Genomic DNA, 15,151 nt, shown 5'->3' with positions numbered 1-15,151 from the left:
TGGCTGGAAGGGCATCTGCTGCGTAAAACATATGATGGATAAGTTCATTCCGTTGTGGCGACCCCTGAGAAATAAAGGGACTAAGCCGAAAAGAAAGTGAATAAATGAATGAACTTGCAATTTTTTGTTGTTGTTTTTGTTAGAGAATTTACATACAATGTAAATTAGTGCTGCACAATGTATCGTTTGAGCATCGATATCACAATGCATGTATCTGCAATTTTCACATAGCAAGATATGCATTGTTGATTTGGCATTATACTGTAGATGACCAGAAACCACAGGTCAAAACATTTTGTGGAGACACACGAGATTTGTGGAGACACTGCAGAATGCAACCATAATAAAAAGTTTATCATGTGCATGTGTTTTTACGCCTGTGACTATATAAGGATTTTAAGAGTTTAAAAGTGTTTTAGTAGCATGTAGAGGTTAATAAAGATGAATTTTACTGAATTATTTACATGATGAAGACTGTGCAGTGTTTTTTTTTAACAGTTGATTATTCAGTTTCTGCTGAATATTTATGTGTTTATTTATGACTGTAGTTTGTTTATTATATGCATTTAATAAATTAGACAAAACATATATTTATATTTCACTCCCCTACAAAATCATCCCACTCAATCTAAACTAATGGCTTTGCAAACAGAGCTATTCAAGTCATCTGATAACATTGTATTTATGTCACAATTTCTAAATTGCAGAGAAATAAATATTGCAATGTAAAATGTATCCAATATCATGCTGCCCTAATGTAAATGGAAAAATTACCAGTTGTACTTAACATATTTATATTTTATTTAGACATTTCCTTTAAAAATATTTAGAAGGGCCTAAATAAGTTTTATTTTTCCAATTACGAATGAATTAGATGATGAAAAGAATAAGCAGATCTTAATGTTTCCTAAACCTATGGCTAAATATCTAGGCTAATTAGGTGGCTTTTCACTAATATTTACTTGCACTGAAATTGATTATTTGCTACAATGCACTTATTACATAAATACATTTATTGTATTATACTTATGCTTGATTAAATGCCTGTAAGCAACTACATCTGTAATTCATTTCTATAATTACATCTTTAAATTATACAGTTGACTATCCCTTTCACCTTAACCAACCATTAAACCTAAAGGCAACCTTAAACCCAACCTGTATCCCACCACAGCACCAGAAGTGTTCTGTAATATATCATGAACACAGTATGTACATTGTATTTATTCAGAGCACATCACACCTGTCCTCAGGTCTTTACATTGGCTCCCAGTTACATTCAAAATACATTTTAAAGTCTATAAATCACTAAATGGCCTACGACCTCAATATAATACAGATATGCTGACTGAATACAAACCTAACAGATCACTCAGATCTTTAGGATCATATAAACTAGAAATTCCAAGAGGTCAGTCAAAGCAGGGTGAATCGTCCTTTAGCTACTTTGCCTCTCGCTGCTGGAATCAGCTTCCAGAAATGATCAGATGTGCTCCAACATTAGGCACGTTCACATCAAGACTGAAAACAGATCTGTTTAGCAGTGCCTTTACTGAATGAGCACTGTGCTACGACAGATCACACTATTTTGTCTTTCGTTTTTTTCATTCTTTTATAACCTGTTTTTTTTTTTTTTTTTTTTTTTTTACACAATTTAATTCGTTTTGGTCTGTTTTTTTATTATTTGTTTTGATTTTCTTATTTTTGTCTCTTTTATTCCTATTTATGTAAAACACTTTGAATTGCCACTGGTGTATGAAATGTGCTAAATAAATAAAATTGCTGTGCCTAATTTTTTTTCAATGCAATTAAACAGTAATTAAGGCCACACAACATAAAACAGGACCCATTTTTGCTTTAGAAATAAAAAGGAACTAAATTTCAGAAAATAAAATGTATTTATTTTCATGTAATTTTATTTATTTTTGTTTTATTTATTTGGTTAAACAAAAAATGCTATGGTAATATCTGTAAAATGAAGGTCAGTGCCATTTTAAAGCAACTTAAATTTTTCTACAGAGTCAAAACAACATTTAACCACATAGAAAAAGATGCATTCAGCAGATCCTGACGGATTCTCCCTTGATAATCTCACAGACGAAGAAAACCTCACTTACAGGGTCTCGCTGCTCTTCTGTATCTTTGAGGGAGCTCCGGTGTTTTACTGGGATGTCATCGTTACATTCGCTGTCAGATGCGTTGGGGGATTCGGCAAGGTCCAGGAACTCATCTCGCTTCTGTCCTCTGAACCTTATCTTATCCAATCGCTTTAGCATGTTCAGCACAGAGATCTGTGTCTTTATCTTAACATGGCGGGTGGCAACCCTGGAGGGACAAAAGCAGCTTGTGAGACGGCGTGTTGACATGAAACTGAGCAGCCATGAAGAAATGCATTGCGCAACACTTGATAAAATATCACAAATTAGACCAAACCCTGGCTTTTCTTATCTATGCTGCACATTTTAAAGGGATGATTCACCTCAAAATGAGAATTCAGACATTATTTATTGTACTCATCCTGGTGTCATCCATGGTTAATTAAAAAAACTATTCATATAATGGGATTTTATAGTGATCAGCCCTATAAAAAGCAAAAGAAAAGAAGAAAAAAGGACAAAGTATCACATTACGGTCAGGCTATATGAGTATATATGACTGCGATATTGAAGAACAAGTTGATATATGATAGCATGCTAAATAATATGATATTCAATATGCAATAGGATTTTTGTAATAAATGATATAACCAACATGTTTCAGATTATTGCAGGGAAAAGAAAGCAAAACTTCAACTTTTAAAAGTTTTACGACAGCATAAAATAAACAATTTTAAATAAAAGTTATAAAAATAATAATAATCACCAGCACTTTGCTCCACGTATAGCATTATCCACCTAAAAACATCAAAATTTATCAGGAAAACAAAACAATAGTCGTGCTGCTGTCTGTCTTAACATGGCTTGATTCCACTCACATAATAAAACCATTATGATGTGCATATTTACAGTATTTTTTTTAAAATGTGAGATATTGTGCAGGACTATACACAAGCATAATACAATGGAAAAAACTGAGTTGTCAGATGACAGTTACTGACTTGCTGCTCTGATAAGCACAAATATATTTATCTTGGAGAAAAAAAAGTACATGAGTTGTATTTTATGTTTTGTTTCTACTGATCTTAATTTTCTAACAACTCTTTTTCTGGGCATGTTAGAGTCAAGGTACAGTCTTGTGAACACATAATGAATGCTGCACAGAGACCAGTAGACAAGGTCAAGATTTCGGTTAAATAATATTTAGCTTTTGTATTGTTCTCATTCACATGGAGAAAAAATCTGAGATACTTTTGTGTATAAAAAGTTGAATTGCTGCCATTATAGGCATGCAATAGGACTGCACAATATATTGTTACAGCATTGATATCGCAATGTGTGCATTTGCAATAGTTGCATCGCAGCATATGCCAATAGGAGTCAAGGTTATAGTTGACTAGTGCCACAGTTATAGGTGCCACAGTTGAATAACATATGATTTATGGTTACTCCTTGTAGTGACTCCACAATGTTACCAACAATTGTAGCATTAGCATGCTTTCTTAAGGCCCATGTAAGCATTTTGAGCCAATTCAAGCATTTTTGCACAATAAATTATGATGTTTGCAACATTTAAAAAAAGATTCATTGTATTTACGTATATGAAGATGACTATCCACTTGTTAAGTGTGACGTCATGCAAAGTGGCTTCCGGGTCCAATCGCTATATCAAACTTTATGGGGAGACTCAACAAATGGTAATAATAAATATCTACAAAATGATGTAATACTTTCGAAAATCATGATCGCAATATAAATATATCCATGCCTAATATCAGATGGCCAGAAAGTGATACATTTTTATAACTGTTAAAATATTTAAGTCTGTGATGCAGCAAGTCAAGTGACTGATGTCACCATGATTTTATAATAAAATAACTTTAATGTGTGATATGACTAAAAAATTGTCATAAACGAATATTTTGTCAATTCAAATGAGTTGCGGCTTGGACCTGGAAACAGTTTTCCATACGTCACAACTTAGCAAGCGGATAGAGAATTTTATTTTACATTTGATTATTCAGTTTGTTTACCTGAATACCATTAAGACTCCCAGCAATCTATGAAGCATTGTTTATTTTACTTGTGTCTTTGCTCTTCTATATTGATCAATGCTTGTTATTGGTTTATTAAACTGCAAATGGTCTATAAAATGATCCTAAACCCTCTAATATATATATATATATATATATATATATATATATATATATATATATATATATATATATATATATATATATATATATATATATATCCAAGTAGAGCCATTGAAGTCATCTGGTGAAAGTATACTCAATATTGCAGTGTGTATCGCAGAAATGCAAGTATGTAGACAAACTACAACATACAAAAAAACATCTAAATCTTTGTTATTTTTTGTTTTGTTAAGCCGCAGTCTCACTGGGCTTTTCCTCCAATAGACATCCATTTATACGCACGCGAATGCGTCAGACCGGAAACACAGGGTCATGCGTTAAGTTTCGCAGGTAGCTGCGGTGCAAAGTTCAAGCTTGGTGAACTCTGACCTTCGAAATCGCATCCCTTGACTGCGTGAGACCAATCGAGGATCAAAACATGACCTCTCTGTACAGAAATTTAAAACATGGAGCAGTCGCTCGCTTTTTAAATGTCTAATTATCTTGTTTAATCCAGCCCCTTATCGAAGTGCCACACGACAGAATTTCACAAGCTCAAGCTCTAGTGTGACCACAGCTTTATCTTGCATATTTTTTAGATTCTAACATTTAGAAAATTTTACTTTAGCTGTATCGGTATGAATGAAATTATGTCATTTACATTTCTGACTAATAACTTTTTCGTTGCCATGAAAGTGAAAGTACCAGTTCGAAACACACTTGCTCCAAAAAAGAAAGCAATCCATACAGAATTACATCAAAGCAAGTAAATGATGATTTTATTTTTGGCTGAATTCTCCACTAAGTACCATGATATGAATAATAACACCCATTAGGAATGCAAAAAGATGAAAGTCCATCACCATACTCTACAAGGGAACTTCAGAAGAGTGAAACAAAGCCAGCCATTCTAAGCTCAGGAATAATGTGCCACTGACAGTCAGTCGCTTACACAATAGTCTCTGAGCACTGGGTATTCAGGTCTCTGAACTCCAGGCATTACTGGACTGGAGTAATTGCTTCAATCTGAAAGAGATCAGCTGGTGTGGAACGAGTGTGGTCCAGCACCCTGTTCTGTACAGTATGTGGGTCAGAGGTAGAAGCCCCATGATCCTCTCCGTCATTCTGGCCCACAGGGAGACCTCTGTCCACAGCTGATTGAGGACGAGGAAAACCAGTCACTGGTTTAGTGTCTTGACCTTGAGGCGATAGTGACTTATGCGTTTTAATTTTTTTCTTCCAGTCTTGTGACGTCTGATTAGTCAACGAGTTATTCAGGGTGGATTTATGAAGCGATCTACAGATCCAATGAAATGATCATTCTGACTATGAAAAGAATCTGTAAATGTTGTACATACATATTGATAAATATTAATAAAGTATACTAATTTGTTGCTAGCTGCTAACATGCTATAACAGTATGCTATTATGGATTAGCATGGTGTTAGCCATTTTAACACACATCAAACATCTTAACCAAGTCTTTTCAACGCTTTAACATTCTTTGAATCTTTTCAAAGTTTGCAACAAAAAAAGCAAATAAAGTGCATTACAATGAAATTGTTAGTGGTTGACTGTAGTATTGTAACCTACTAATCAACAGTAAACAAAATTAGAAAGGAACAATACAGTCATATTTGTATAATGTTTGCTTCATCAGTTTATTCGACAAAGGCATTTCCACCTCCTATTACTCGAAATAACACTTTTTGCAAAGTCTAAAAGTCTAAAATAGAAAGTAAAAAACATTAGAAATTAAGGAACTTTTTATTCGAAATGTAGCATTTCCATACTTTAAAATGCACATTAGCAATTGTAATGATCAAATAGCATCTTGTTACCATGTTTACCACACTGCTACAAGAATAAAAAATGGACGTGTTGTTAGCATGTTTTAGTAAGTTGCTAACAAGGATTGACATGCTATTAACATGTTTCAAAGTGATTTAGGATGCTGTTAGCATATCTTTGCCAATGTCAGACAGATGTAAGAATGCATGAAGGTTTTGTACTTGGCAAACATAGGTTGATGAACCCTTTAAAAATTAACGCTCGAAAGTTTGACACCCTAAATACTTTATGTCAAAGTGATTTTTCATAGTTTTAGTTGTTAACTTTACGAAAGCTATTGTGCTTCTATATTTCTTTGGCAGATTCAACTTTTAAAAAATCAGCAAGCAGTGCATACATTAAATGGTTTCTTTTTGTGTTGGGCTGATAGGATTAGTTCACCCAAAATTTTAAGAGTGTACTCACACTATGCTATCCGAACCATGCTCAGGCACGTTTGACCCTCATCGCCTGGTTCATTTGACAAGTATGAGTACTCTGAAACCCTCCCACTAAGGTTTCATTTGGCCGGTCCTTTCCCAGTTGGAAGAGGTGTGCCAGATCGCAGTTTGGTTGAGCTTTGGCGCGGTACGCTTGAAGAGTGAAGGGTAGTGTGAAAAGCGCAGAGGGGGAGAGGGGACAATTAGGCAACAATTGCACTTGAGCATGGTTCAAGACAATTTTGCCTAGTGCGAGTACACTGTAATTGTGTTAAAAATTACTTAAATTACTTGCCCTCATGTTGATCCATTACCTTGAGACCTTCGTTCATCTTCAGAAAACATATTAAGAAATTTTTGATAAGATCTGTGAGCTCCCTGGTCCTCCATGAACAGCAAGATTTCCGCTCATTCAAAGTCCAGAAAAATGCCTTAAAACAAACAATATGCCTTTAACTGTCCAATCGGAACATTATGAAGTGTGGCTGGACAGTTAATCAAATTTAAAATCGCAAATGAGATTTAGCAAATCTATTCTATCAAAACGCATGTGCTGAAGGATTACTACAACTGGTTAAACTGACAAAATGCATATGATAATTCATAATATGGCTGGGTAAAAGCACCCAGCCATATCATGAAGCTACTGGAATACTCTTGTGCACACATTAAATACAAATAATAACTTTATTCAACAGTTTCTAAAGAACACAGTGATCTCATGAAGACGAGCTTTATACTGACACTAAGAAGAAACCATTCAATTACTGTAGGTATTTTTCTGGACTTTGAACAGGTCAGGACACTTGCTGTCTATGGAATGAAGGTTTCTGTGGTCTGTAACAACATGAAGGCGAATAATTAATGACACAATTATTATTTTTATGGGGGAACTATGCCTTTAAGAACAACATTAGCTTAAGTACAAAATGCTAAAACTGTAGATGTTCTTTTCAGAACTATGCCATTAATCTTAACATTCCACTAATTGTTACTCAATTGAAGCATCCCATTTAACTCGAGCAAAGACACAGGTCATGAACTACTGTACTCTTCCTCGGGCAGCATCTCAAAGATCTTTCCCAGGCAATGCTGAGCGCAGCTTTGCAACATGTGACTGGATTATATTTACAAAAAATCACTCCAGGAACCAAAGGCCCACAGCGGTTACAAAATAATGCTCTTGGTGTCCTGAACTCTGCATTCCCTGCAGTTAGCTGACCTTACAGCAAACAAAGCAGGCCTGGGAACAAAGCAGTTGAATGCGTGCTTGGACACTCAAAACCTCCAAGCCCGTTTTGATTTCACTTTTAGAGCTCAGACAACATGCTGTACATGATAATGACAGGCCTGAGGTTTAACGCCAGCCCACCTCTTCTCAAGCTGCTTGAATTTGGCATCCTGTGAATTAAAAAGGGACTTTTTTCTGACAATAAGCAGACGTTTCATGCAGCTCTCGAGAGGGAAAGGGAAAAAGCTTGAGCGGATGGTATTTATCACCCCTGTCTAAGTTTGTCAGATTTACAATGTTTAAAATTCATTTGAACGCAGCGTTTCTTCATAAATTATGACAGGGTGTTCAATATCAAAACTAATCATGTCCACTTGCTGTAAAAAGTGTTGCTTGCAAGAAGCAATAGAGCAAATCAGGCCTATGGTGCAATAAAAACATCCCTTTGTCTTATATTCTATATCTGTAAGAAAATAAATAGCACAAGTCATACAAAAATGGCACATGGTGCAAAATGTATTGAAGCATCACGCTGGAATGCACACTTTTTAGAATCCTCGAAACATAACATACAATCCTTTGATGATCATTTAAAATAATTAATTTAATTTGCAGTATTACGACTGGGGGCGAAACAGTGGCGCAGTAGGTAGTGCTGTCGCCTCACAGCAAGAAGGTTGCTAGTTCGAGCCTCGGCTCAGTTGGCGTTTCTATGTGGAGTTTGCATGTTCTCCCTGTGTTTGCGAGGTTTCCTCTGGGTGCTCTGATTTCCCCCACAGTCCAAAGACATGCAGTACAGGTGAATTGGGTAGGCTAAATTGTCCATAGTGTATGAGTGTGTGTGTGTGAATGTGTGTGTGGATGTTTCCCAGAGATGGGTTACGGATGGGTTGCGGAAAACTTGCTGGATAAGTTGGCGGTTTATTACGCTGTGGTGACCCCCGATTAATAAAGGGACTAAGCCGACAAGAAATTGAATGAATGAATGAATATTATGACTGTGGTATGTTATTTTCTTTTAACCATTTCTGTTTGTTTTTGTGTTTTTAATATGAATATCTTTTAATTTTCTTTTTAGTTTATTACATTTTTAAAATTGAACTAATTTACATTTTACTTTATATTTAAAAAAATTATGATAAATAATCAGATTGTAGACAGTTTAAAATTGATTATAAATGACTAGATTGTCTAATAAAGTCTCTTCTGAAGGTTTCTCATCATACTTAAACATATTTTAAAACAACTTCATTTAAATTATAGAAAATACATGCCAAACTTGGCAAAAAGTGTAAAAATCAGAGCAAAATAATAAAATTAAATAATGAAAATAAATTAATAATAAGCTTAAGTCTGGTTTGTAAGTTTTTAACACACTTTTTTAGTATTCAAATAAACAATAATAAATAAAGATAATAAATAAGCTTAACTCTGGTTTATAAGTTTTAAACATACATTTTTACAATCCAACTTGGAGATAAAAAAGCTAATGGAAAAAAAAAACAAAGTAAAAACACACGTATTTGCATATTTGCAGAATTTTTTTTTTTTTCTGAAGTAACGCTGCACACAATAGCAACTTCTCAAGAAGTGAAGCTGATCTTCCCAATTAAATTATAGTTGTTACAAGTAGCGAAGCAAGTTTGATTTGTTCAGGGTGGAGTATTATATTTTTCTCTCTTTACTAGTCTGCACAAGAATCACAAATCCTATTCATGATAATGCCCTGTCCAATAGGAGCTCTGAATCAGCAGGGAACAATAATTTTCATTTTTTGCTCAAGTATTCAAATGTTATGACTAGAATGATGATTCCTTTTTTATGAATGTCCAGTATATAATTATTTACTTAAAGTTGCAGTATGTATGAAACTCTTGTAAGTAAGTGTTGTGTATTTATATAGCGCATTTATCGTGTATGGCCATACACCTGAAGCTTTTTACAATCATGAGAGGGGGGTCTCTCCACACCACCACCAGTGTGCAGCATCCACTTGGATGGTCTGACAGCAGCCACAGGACAACGGTGTCAGCAGGCTCATGACGCACCATCTATAGGGGGAGTAGACAGACAGTGATAGAGCCAATTCGGTTGATTGAGAGGCCATGATTGGTAAGGGCCGATAGAGGGAATCTGGCAAGGACACCAGGGTTACACCCCTACTATTTACGAGACATGACATGGGATATTTAATGACCACAGAGAGTCAGGACATCAGTTTAACGTCTCATCCAAAAGACGTTGTGCACAGACAATATAGAGTCCCTTTCACTTTACTGGGGCATTAGGACACAAACCACAGGTTGAGTGCCCCACTGCTGGCCTCAATAAGACCACTTACAACAGCAACCTAGTTTTCTCATGTAGTCTCCCATTCAGGTAGTGACCAGGCTGAGGCCTGCTTAGCTTCAGTAACCGGTCTTGGGCTGCACGGTGATATGGCTGTGATATGGTGATATGGCTTGTAGTTAATAAAACAGCATGCTTTTCCCTAGAAAAAATTGTTAGCCAGAGCTTTACTTTTCTCAAACATAATTTAGATTTTTTTATACATGTTTGGAAGCATCCAGAAAAGGCGAAAGTACCATTCTGATCAACAATACAATACATGCAACCTTCCTCTCTGTTGTAAACAACAACGGGTTCAGGTTCCCTAGTTTACGTTTGCCTAGACTGTGAATAAAAGGTAAAAATGTTTACTTTTATCTGTGCACATTTCTGACTGTCAAAATGCTGGTAGCCATCAACTTGGATATTCTGAAAAGACTAACAATCTCAATCTCAGCTAAAAATCTTCTTTAATGTTCTACTAAAGAAAATAAAAGTCAAATAAAGTACATCCTAAATGGCCTGAGGTTGAGTAAATTCACAGCAAATATTGACTTTTAGGTGAACTTCCTTATCAACCTGAAATAATGCTTTATTATAGAATAGAAACACATTATTGAAGAGCAGAGCAAATGTTATATAAGTGTTACCACATGAATGTTTGTACATCACATTGAGAAAACCTTGCCAGAATGTTAGTTGATATTCCAATAACATTGCCTCTGTTCGCTGGGAATGCACAGTTAACATTATGTATCACTCGAAGATATTTTGTTAAGGAAAATTCTTTACTCTATATACGTTTTAGAAAGATTTCTCATTTTAAATATTATACTTCAGATCTGTTTTATCAAAAGAACTATATCAAATCAACAGTGAGCAGTCTGATTTACACAACATACATTTAGTAACAAAAATTGGCCTTTAAAAAACTGCATGTCATTTCCGGCCACTAGAGGACAAGTTTTTTACAACAAACAAAGGAGTATTTTTATGATGCTTTGACTAATGCCGAGTTCAGACTGCATGATTTTCAAAGTAGTCGTGTCACAGATGTTTTCACACTGCATGACTATCTGGGCTAGCGTTTTGTCGCTGTTTTGTTTACACTGCAAGATGGATCAGGGGACAGAGACTTTCACCTTGCATGACTTTACCATAGGAAGAATCCCCAACAACGTCATCCAAACTACGTCTCACAGCCAAAAACACGTATTATATCTTTTGTTATGAACTACATAATGAGAAAGAAGCCTTTAATGGGGTAGAACATGTACATGTTTGCTCACCTGGGTTTAAAGGGAATTAGCCATTTCTCCTAAACGTTGATAATAAACTAATTTCTTTCTGTATTAAATGTCAAACAGACACAGTTGCTCCTGAGTCCTGTCTAACCTCCACTAGTTTTTCCTCCATTTCGTGGGTCCAAATAAACCGAAAAAGAGCGCTTTTAACTTCTCCCCCAGCCTCCCGCTGGCCTGCAGCAGGTATACACACACACACACACACACACACACACACACACACACAAGTGAAAGCTGCTCTCTCATTGGCTGTAGGCGATGGCTGATGTTATTTTCAGTCAAAACTCAATTCACACGTCATGATTTGAATCACCGACAGCTCCAGATATTTAGCATGCCAAATATCTCACAGGCATAGGCGACTCATCGGCGATTCTCTCAGATCGCGTCTTTGATAGTTCATACTGTGTGATTGTCACTCACGTGCACGAGCAGCGATTTGCCTGTGATTTCAGGCATTTGTCGGCGATTTCTCAAAACCTGTCGGCGAGCCGAAATCAGGGCTAAAATCACGCAGTGTGAACTAGGCATAAGAGTGAATCATGGGACTTGTGGTCTTCATTACATCCTAGAAACGATGCATAGATTAGCTAAAGTGTTAAAAACCTATAATCATGGTAGTTTGAGCAGAATTAGGGTAAAATTTGCCAAAGCTATTAAATGTATTTATTTTGCCACAGTTCGTCGCTTCCGGTTCTTCCACTTATGATCACTTGCAGAAGAAGTAGCACTGTTTATCTAAAAAATAATAAATAAATAAATATTGTGGATTTTGATTCCCCATGTTTTGGTAAATAAATATAAATAATATAAATAATAAAAATAAATAATATGTTGTGTGTAACAAAACACACAACATATTAAAGCAACTTTGGTGTTTTCCTGATTTCTATAAAGGGTGTGTGTGTGTGTGTGATGTCATTAGTATGGTGACACAGGATACGGTTGTAGCTAGAAGGGATTTAGCTGCAGCAGGAAGTTAACGAGAATTACTTTATTCTCATTCATTCATTCATTCATTTTCTTTTTCACTTAGTCCCTTGATTAATCAGGGGTCGCCACAGCAGAATAAACTGCCAATTTATCCAGCACGTTTTTACACAGTGGATGCTTTTCCAGCCGCAACCCATCACTGGGAAACACCCATACACTACGAACAATTTAGCTTACGCAGTTCACCTCTACCACATGTCTCTGGACTTGTGGGGTAAACCGGAGAACCCGGAGGAAATTGCTGGGAGAACATGTAAACTCCACATAGAAATGCCAACTGATCCAGCTGTGAGGCGACAGCACTACCCACTGCGTCCCCTGATAATTATTTATATTATTTATTACATTACTCATTTATTGTATTTTATTAATGTCTACCCTACTCCAACATCACAGTAATATAAAAACAGAAATTATGATCAATAAATATTTAATTCTGGACTTTACTACTGAATGTTAAGCGGCTTTGACTTAATTTACATTGCAAAAGCGCTATATAAACATGAATTTAATTGAATTTATTTTATTAATAAATTTACCTAACTCCAACCCCAAAATTTACCCAGTGTAAAAACATTAATTATTTTTGTACATAGCAACAAAAAATATGCTATACTGATGTAAGTACTGGCAGCTGTATCCCATATAGACTTTACCACAGGATCGTCTTTTTCAAAAGTTCAAACTGGTTTAGTGTCAGCATTTGAACATTCTTTTAAACATTTGGGATAATGTAAACACGTCAGTGAAATATGTTCTAGTGTGAGTGTTTTGTATGTTTATGTTTTATATCTTTATGTCTATTTGTTGTTGACGCTATGAGAGTATGGAGAGTTTTTTGTGTGGCACAGTTATAAAACGAGGACACTTGACTGCAAACCAAATTTACCTTCGGGTATAAATAAAGCAACCTAACTTTAATGAAACACTCTTTTATTGTGCCCTTAAACTGATATTTACTTTGAATTTTATTAACATAAACTGATATAAATATAATTCGTGACAGCTTTTTTTCCATATTGCACAGTCCTAAATGCAAGCCTAAATAAAATTGAGCTAACGTTTTAAAAACCAACTCTTTTAAACGTTTTATTAACATTACTGTATTTAAAATCTTGACTGGGAACGTTCCCCGTTTGATAGTAGCCTATAGCAGATACTGTACTATTAAAAATAAGATACTTATTTATATACTTCAACATACAAACGACCTTCTATTGTAAAGCAAATCCTAATTCTATATTAACACCCATGAGTTACATCATGGGTAAACACCATGACTACCACAACTATTTTATCCACACTGACGCCACCGGCCGACTCCCCTTTCACTCTCTCCGACTCTGGCAATCATTTGAGCGGCCAAGCCTTTTCTCTAAGCTCCCTTCGACCATACTCAGTGGCATTGTGTTAGACATCTCCATTTACACTCCCCAAACACCACCATCCCCCCATATTGTCACCCTCTGCAGCATATTATGTCACAGCAATGTTATGCACCTTCTACACATAGTAAAATGATAAAAACACACAAAAGCACGTTTTCCTCACGCGTTCAGAAGCTCCGGGGTTGTGCATCTTCATCACCTCGCCGTGCGGTTCAAGTTGGACCTCATCAATAAAACATCGAGGTCTGACAGAGTTGCACCATTAATAGATTGCCGATTAATGCCTTGACCTAAAAAGCCTTTCGAAACATCTTATAAATCGATCTACAAGAATGGCGGCGCGCGCGCGCGCGTGCTAAATATTTCAAACAATTCTCTTACCTATCCTTCACGCTATATCACAGTTGTCACATCAAACCACACAATATATCAATGAAAATTGCGAAATAAACGTATTTCCATAAAACCAGGAGCAATGTTGAAGGCACCTTCACCGCGATCCGCGCGCGCTCTGGTGAGTTTGTGGAACCGAATGCAACAATGTAACAAAAGCGTAATACATTGTAACGCGCCCCGCCCGCCCGCCAAAGAGATTAACATTGGGAAAAGGGGCTAGAAAGTTTACTACCTACCTAGCACGTAATTCGTAATTAAGTTTCATGAACAGGAAGGCATCAATATCCGAGCTCCTCCGTCGCCGACGCCACTACCACCACCACCACCTGCTACCAGCTTGAGGAGAAATCCAGCGTAAAATGCTTGAGTAGATACATTGATCCACCAATGCGACCCTCTGAGCTGTCAGATGTAATTTCCAGCGTTATTACGCACGAAAACCCGCGTGCAAACTGCAAACCATCATTAGTCGGTTTCACTTCGTTGTTGATATCCAGAGACTCACTCACTTCACAGCAGGAAATTTCGTCAATGACAGCGACAGAAGCTCTTAAAGGGGCCGATGATTGACAGTCGCCCAGACAAAAAACACACACTCAAGACTTCTGTCTTAAGCTAGTGAGCTTGAATGAATTCAATATTTCGATGAAATGTCTACAATAGAAGGCCTAGAGAGCCTCAACAAGTGAGGTGGTGGAGATTAATCCCATAACTCTTGTCAATCCATGATTAAAAGTTTATGCGTCATGAGGGTGAAAGCAAAACCGAGGGTGTATGTTTTATATGTGTGTGGACTTGTTTTGGCGTCAATTTTCACTTTGAGATTGGACTGATATGTAACAGGTCTGGTTTGACTCGTTTTAGGGTGTTTGCGCTGCAGTTACCTCAATTTATGACTGGGGATTGAGTCCACTAGGGGGTGCTAGAGGACCGATCAATGTTGTTTTTTAAACAATCACTTTCATCTAAAATTACAGGACAGGGCACACATAATAAAGATAATAATTTAT

General features: G+C 36.2%; 1 protein-coding gene across 36 annotated transcripts in view; it reads right to left on the bottom strand.

The window, feature by feature from the left end:
• gramd4b (GRAM domain containing 4b) overlaps positions 1–14,644 on the bottom strand; it is a 65,738-nt gene extending 51,094 nt beyond the window's left edge. For 8 of the 36 annotated variants that reach the window (XM_005163041.6, XM_009297989.5, XM_005163043.6 and 5 more), the window contains exons 1-2: positions 14,378–14,644; positions 2,118–2,325 (exon numbers count right to left, since the gene is read on the bottom strand). In XM_005163041.6, the coding sequence (XP_005163098.1) occupies positions 2,118–2,325; positions 14,378–14,406 (237 nt within the window). In that variant the 5' untranslated portion in view covers positions 14,407–14,644. Of the gene's footprint in view, positions 1–2,117; positions 2,326–13,889 lie in introns of all 36 variants that reach the window. The other 28 variants (XM_073943066.1, XM_073943077.1, XM_073943079.1 and 25 more) reach the window with 11 other exon arrangements.
• Positions 14,645–15,151: the final 507 nt, after the last annotated feature.

The sequence above is a fragment of the Danio rerio genome, chromosome 25 (genome assembly GCF_049306965.1).
Source record: "Danio rerio strain Tuebingen ecotype United States chromosome 25, GRCz12tu, whole genome shotgun sequence".
Lineage (NCBI taxonomy): Eukaryota > Metazoa > Chordata > Actinopteri > Cypriniformes > Danionidae > Danio > Danio rerio.
The sequence above is the reverse complement of the archived record's forward strand: the minus strand, read 5'-3'. Positions and strand labels throughout refer to the sequence as shown.